This window comes from Symphalangus syndactylus, chromosome 12 (genome assembly GCF_028878055.3).
Source record: "Symphalangus syndactylus isolate Jambi chromosome 12, NHGRI_mSymSyn1-v2.1_pri, whole genome shotgun sequence".
In the NCBI taxonomy this organism is placed as follows: Eukaryota; Metazoa; Chordata; class Mammalia; order Primates; family Hylobatidae; genus Symphalangus; species Symphalangus syndactylus.
The window spans coordinates 81,048,676-81,055,497 of record NC_072441.2 but is presented as its reverse complement, the minus strand read 5'-3'; the positions used below and the strand labels follow the sequence as shown (position 1 = coordinate 81,055,497).

Genomic DNA, 6,822 nt, shown 5'->3' with positions numbered 1-6,822 from the left:
TTAGAATGACGATCATTTAAAAGTCTGGAAACAACAGATGCTCAAGAGAATGCGGAGAAATAGGAATGCTTTTACACTGTTGGTGGGACTGTAAATTAGTTCACCCATTGTGGAAGACAGTGTGGTGATTCCTCAAAGATATAGAACCAGAAATATCATTTGACCCAGCAATCCCATTACTGGGTATATACCCAAAGGATTATAAATCATGCTACTATAAAGACACATGCATACTTATGTTTATAGCACAACTATTTACAATAGCAGACTTGGAACCAACCCAAATGCCCATCAATGATAGAGTGGATAAAGAAAATGTGGCACATATACACCATGGAATACTAAGCAGCCATAAAAAGAATGAGTTTAGGTCCTTTACAGGCACATGGATGAAGCTGGAAACCATCATCTTCAGCAAACTAACACAGGAACAGAAAACCAAACACCGCATGTTCTCACTAATAAGTGCGAGCTGAACAATGAGAAGACATGGGCACAGGGCAGGGAGCATCACACATCAGGGCATATTGGGGGTGGAGGTAAGAGGCGGGAGAGCATTAGGACAAATACATAATGCAAGTGGAGCTTAAAACCTAGATGACGGGTTCATAGACACAGCAAACTACCATGGCACATGTATACCTATGTAACAAACCTACACATTCAGCACATGTATCCCAGAACTTAAATTAAAAAAAATTAAATAAAATGAGACTGGCAAAAATAATAAAGAGCATTAAATCAAATAAAATGACTCAGTGCAAAGGGTAATTTAAAACAGAGAGAGTAGAGAATCTCAGACTGGTTAAAGAGCTAGGTGTTTTTCTTAGCAGCAGTAAGGGTGAGGAGGCAGCTGAACATCTTAATAACAGACTCCATCTCTGTCAGATTCTCTCTTCGCTGAACCCATTATCTTCATGTTGACACCTGTCAGCCTGAACCTAAGAAGCACTAGTCCTTATTTCCCCTGCTGTTTCCCTGCTTCCCTCCCCTTCTCCCATTAATACTAAAGATCCCCCAACCATCCTGGCACTTCTCCCCCTCACATCTGAGGGTGGCTGGACAAAGAAGGTAAGTATTGAAGGAGGAAATGTCTATTCTTCCCTACAGCGTCTTGTACCATTTATTCGTTCTATTTTCAAAGTGGGACCTCCATGTTTTTTCTAATAAATATCTCCGTCACTCATCACTCACCTGCCCAGCACATGGGCCAAGTGGCATGACGGCATCCTGGGACTCCGATCTAACACTGTGAGGAACTGACGCCAGGTGTCCGAGGCAGCAACTCAGTGGGCTGATCTTAACCAGACTCACCCTCCCTGAAGAGGAGTTCAGTGACTACGGGCTGTACTTTGAAGAAGGAAGGGTCTCAACATGCATTTCAAGCATTTTATCCAACTATTGATTCTAACAGCAGGGAAGTTGTGCTTCATAGAACTGTGTTCTTCTCCCTAAAGAAGAACCAGTCTGCAGAGCTTCCCAACCTTCCCAACATCTGCAATACACAGAAAATTAGAACATGTGTCTGGCTTAGTGGAGAGAAAGGCAAAGCTGCCATAGCCAGAGGTGACCCTCTTCAAGCTCCATCCACCCTGCATTTGGGGGAATCAGTTCCTCAGAGCAGCTTTTCATGTATCACCTACTCAGGTCCTGTCCTTTACCCATGAAGAGAAGTTCTCTGAGGCCCTGACCTTTGGAGGACATTTGAAATCTCAGAAGATAAGAGAATGACCAAGACAATTTGTGAGTCAGAAATCGGAGCTGTATTATAACATGAGGTTAAGGAGGAAAAGAAAACCGGCAATTGAGGTGCTCCATCAAGTGCAAAGTTCTCCCAGGGAAGCCCCATGAGCCTTTGTGGTCCCTATCCACCCATGAATGGAATGAGAGGAAACGGAAAGAGTTAAGCATCAGGCTGTAGCAGGTTCTTAAACATTCTGTCCCAAGAGCTCTTCTGTAGCCCAGGTCAGCAGCAGCCCCCAGAGCTGTGGCAGCAGCCAGAGCCCCCAGAAGGTTCACTCTCACAGCAATCAGGGCTCTGGTGCTGGCGCCGGTGGAAGAGACGGGGCCTGTGGTGGCTCAGGCAGCAGCCACCAGCCCCAGAGCTGCAGCAGCCCCCAGAGCTGGGACCACAGCAGCCCCCAGAGCTTGGACCACAGCAAGAAGAGACTGCAGAGGAACATGGAGCTGGGCACTGTGGTGGGCATTTGGGGGGACACTTAGGTGAACATTTTGGGATACACTTGGGAGGACACTTGGGAGGGGGCTGGCACTGCTGCTGGTTTTGCTGGCAAGACATGTTGGCAGGAGTTTAGTCAACCTAAAAGATAATAATGAAAATCTTTAAATATGTAAAACCAAGGATCATATTATACCTCTTCTAAAATCAATGCATGTGTAGAAGAAGAATGATATTTAGATCATACAGTCACATCAGTAACCTGAAATAAACAACTTGAATCTTTCCTCCAAATAAAAGCACATACATTAAAAAATCAACAGAATGAGCTTCATATTCTTCCTTGCAGGGGAAGCTGGGATTACTCTATCCTCACAAGCCTGAGTAGAGTATTCACAGCTCCATGAAGTACCTATTCCCTTAATACAAGCCCTAAGGACCAGCTAGGTGTTGCAGGACACACCAGGAGGTCCTCTGGAAAAAGATTTTGCAAGGAAACCTCCAGATAAAAGAACCTGGCTTGAAGTATTTGCCAGTTTCCATGGTGTAAATATGTCCAACATGGCAGTTTTGAAGTTACCAACATGAAGTCACTGAACACAGAATTGGAAAAGATGTGCACAGTTAGCTTTCCCCACCTATATGAGCTCCAGTAGGCCTCAGAGCCTCAACAGATTCAAGGCAGACTGAGTTCCATTCCTGCTCAGTATGGCAGAACACAAGCACACAACTCTTTCTCCAGCCTACCTCCATCCTCCCCATCCCTCTGCCTCGCTCATACCCCTCTTGTATCCCAGGTTGCCACTCACCCTGGTCACACAGGAGCACAGATACGTCCCTGGGGAGTCAGAGCAGATAAAGTGCTGAAGCTGGATGTGTCTTTTATAGGGCCCAGGCTTGGCTCTGGAAAGAGCAGGAGGTGGCTCTTGCACAACTAGGCACGTGCTGGGTCATTCCTGACATTCTCCTGCCTCCTAGTCCCTGCAATCCAAAGAGGCCTCAGGAGCTTCCAGGACTCCTCTCTGGGGCTGTGGTCTAGAGAGGCTTTAGCCAGTCAGAGCCTCCACCAGGCAGGAACCCTAAAGAGTTAACTTAGGGTACCCAAGGGACCCACACCTGGACAAGATTCTGTTCCCTGCATTTTTTAAATGCATGTCCTCTGAGGAAACCAGTTCTGAGCCACAGCTTTTTCCCTGACCTTGTGGAAATGTTGCATTATGACTCCCTCCACCCTGAGCAGTTTCTCTTCCATGTCCTGCTGTGGATCCAGCCATCCCAGGGGGCTTCTACAGCCTTGGCTCTTTCTAGGCATCCCTCCCGTGCCTAGGCTCTCAGCCCTTCCTCCTAGCCTCTGTGTTTCTGCTTTCCCTCCGACTCACCATGGCAAGCAGATTCAGCGGATTAAATCTGAGTTGATTCTGTGGTCTAGAGCAAAGAATATGATTGAGAATAAACAATTCCCTCTAAAATCAAAACATTGCCCTTAGTCGGAGGAATTGTATTGAATGTGCTACTGGAATCAGAAAACTTGCATATGCTAACTGAGTGATCGCTGGAAATTGCTAGAACAATTATCAACAATTGCTAGAGTGTCGTTATGATACTCACAATGAGTATCAGTTCTCATATGTAATGGCCATTATAAACCAGGTATACCTATCTCACTGAGCTGTTTTTAATATTAAGTGAGAAGAAAGAGCTTAGTGTGACACTATGTGCCTGATAGACCCTTAATAAATATGTGTTTAAAAGAAAAACTAATGCCATGTATTGGATACTTACCCAGGTCTTATGTGACTTTCATTGTCCATATAGAACCCTTACAAGACACTTAGTTTATTTGAAAACTCCCTTAGGAAGTAGACATCATTTCTTGTGGCTTCTATGGAGAGGGAACTCCTTTCCTATCATGAAGTAGGGGTCAGAAAGGGGTCTACTTACTCAGAGTTCTGATTCAGGGTTGCACTAGACAGAGTTACCCATTCATTTATTCACTTATTTTAAACAGATATACGGAGGATGAACTTTGAAAACCTTATGCTAAATGGAAGAAGCCAACCACAAAAGACTGCATTTCTTATGATCCTAGTTATATGAAATGTTTAGAGTAGGCAAATCTGTAGAACTAGAAAGCGAATGAAGCTTTAGCCAGTTACAGCCTCTCTCAGGCTGGACCCCTGAAGAGCTGACTCAGGGCATCTAAGGAACCAGAGCCTGGACAAGATTCTGTCCCCTGTATCTCGTTTTACTTTTATGCACATCCTCTGGGGGAACATCAGTGGCTTCCAGGTACTTTAGCAGGCTGGGAGAAATTAGAAAATTACAACTAATGGATATAGGTTTTCTTTCTGGAGTAATGAAAATGTTCTAAAATTGTGGTGTTGATTGTCCAACTCTATGAATATATTGAAACCCACTGAATTAACACTTTAAATAAATGAACTATATAATATGTGAATTATGTCTCTTAAGATGTTGAAATTAGAATTGAAAAAGATAGTTATTCACACCTCTGATTAAAACAGAAACAGACCGTGCCTTGACATTGCCTAATGCTTACTTGGTGATGGAGGGTGGTTAGGTAGAAAGCATAGTTTCCCATTGTCTGCTTCTAACTGAGGGATTCTATTCACCTATTTATCCAATCCTATTTTCAGACCTGATTCCTGTTCTCAGAGAGCTTTTACCTCAAGGATAAAGTAAGTCCACAGTGTGATTAGAGCAGTGAATTCAAAAGGCATTCTTTGAAAGCCTACAACATTCTTGGAGCATGTATGTCCAAACATAGGGATATACAGGTGAGCAATAAGTAGCCCATGACCTCAAAGACTGTAGAATTTAGTGGCCTTTTTGAAGATGACTGCAGAAAAACTGGATACCAAAGAAGATGATGTTTGAGGCCTGAACCAACCTCCTGAGTCACTATTTCCCAACATGATTAAATGAGAACACATGGACACAGGAAGGGGAACATCACACTCCGGGGACTCTTGTGGGGTCGGGGGAGGGGAGAGGGATAGCATTAGGAGATACACCTAATGCTAAATGACGAGTTAATGGGTGCAGCACACCAACATGACACATGGATACATATGTAACAAACCTGCACATTGTGCACATGTACCCTAAAATTTGAAGTACAATAATAAAAAAAAATGTTAGTTCATTCCACTGTCTTCATGGTGATATCACCCTCAGCTTCCTCATACTCTTTGACAAAGATATTTGTAACAATGTTGTAAGTGAGGAAATAGGGGAGGCAAGCCTGTGTGTGTGTGTGCATGTGTGCACTGTGTGCGTGTATGCTGTATTCATATAAAAGTACAGATGAAATGAACATGCACATACACGAGCATCTGTATTGAGTGGTTGAATAAGCAATGGAAGGACTGATGGGAACCGATCTTCTGGGAAACTGGAACTGGGAGATAAACAGCTCTTCGCCATGCCCACTTTTTCCCTTTATATCTCAAAAAATGGTGGGAATTGGTTCACAAGTCAGTGAAGAAACACCTGACTATAGGTATTCTTGCTTCTGTCTCCACAGTCTTCACATCATCATGTGTGATCTCTCTGAGCCAGGAGACCCAGTGGGTCACATTGCCCATGCTCCCTCAGGGACCACCCAAACACTTAATTGCCACATGGGTGTTGGCAGGATCAATGCATCATTTTAGAACCACATGGACCAGCATGTAGGTGTCATGAGAAGAATGGCCTGTGGGTGATTTCAAACATTTCATCTGAAGTTCGTGTCATCTGGCAAGTCACTCTCCTGCAGGCTGGTCTCTCCAAGTTGCTCTTTGATTTGTCTCCCTGGGAACTTAAACTCCATATATTCCAGAAAAATACTCCCTACCAAATGTGGGAACTTTATTTTATCTACAGTACAAGAAAAAGCCTTACCATGTCTTTTTATTTGTCTCCCTTTATTTAATAGATTGACCAATCCAAAATTTTACTGTACCATATATTTGTAGGTCTTTTGATCTTTTCGTCAATACTGTCTAGCACTGTCTAGTTCTAGACATAGTGATAGGGAGGAGCACAGCAGAGGGGTGTTCTGGGCAAAGCAAGAATTGGCCCATCTAGTATTTACATACATATTTATATGACCTAAAGTGGATGGGTTTTATACTTATCTTAATTCATCAATTCCACGATACAATCTTCTAACACTTGTTAACAGCCCTTAAACCAGTGTATACCATATGATTGGTGGCACGTAATCGTTGAATTTGCAGCATTTTTTTCTCTCCTTGTGGTGCATGAAATAAGGGTGCCCCTTACGATTGATAGCCTCTTAAAACTCATGAAATACAGTAGGTAGGAAATGGGTACATAGATATGAAATGAAATGAGAGACAGAATTGACATTGATTTAGCATTAGTTCTGTTTTTTAAGAATGTCAGTTCTAACACTTTTAGCTTGAGCTTATATGTTTCTTCACAGGTACTAATTCGATACTAATGTATTTTATAAACTGTCTGCCAGCACACCAAGAATAGGTTTAAAAAGGCAAAATTATTCCCGTCCTGGCTCTAATTTATCTGACTTATTATTCAATTCATTTTGAAACTCAGATACCTTGCCAAAATACCACCAGCAATGCCAGTGCCTTTAAAGGACCCTCCACAGTGCC

The 6,822-nt window shown here is 43.1% G+C and overlaps 1 protein-coding gene across 1 annotated transcript; it reads right to left on the bottom strand.

Annotated features, from left to right (window-relative positions):
* Window positions 1–1,744: 1,744 nt before the first annotated feature.
* Window positions 1,745–3,020, bottom strand: LOC134734698 (late cornified envelope protein 2D-like). The gene is made up of 2 exons (XM_063628057.1): window positions 2,989–3,020; window positions 1,745–2,320 (listed from the first exon to the last, which is right to left on the bottom strand). The coding sequence occupies exon 2, from the start codon at window positions 2,297–2,299 to the stop codon at window positions 1,967–1,969; it is 333 nt and encodes a 110-aa protein (XP_063484127.1). The 5' UTR covers window positions 2,300–2,320; window positions 2,989–3,020; the 3' UTR covers window positions 1,745–1,966.
* Window positions 3,021–6,822: the final 3,802 nt, after the last annotated feature.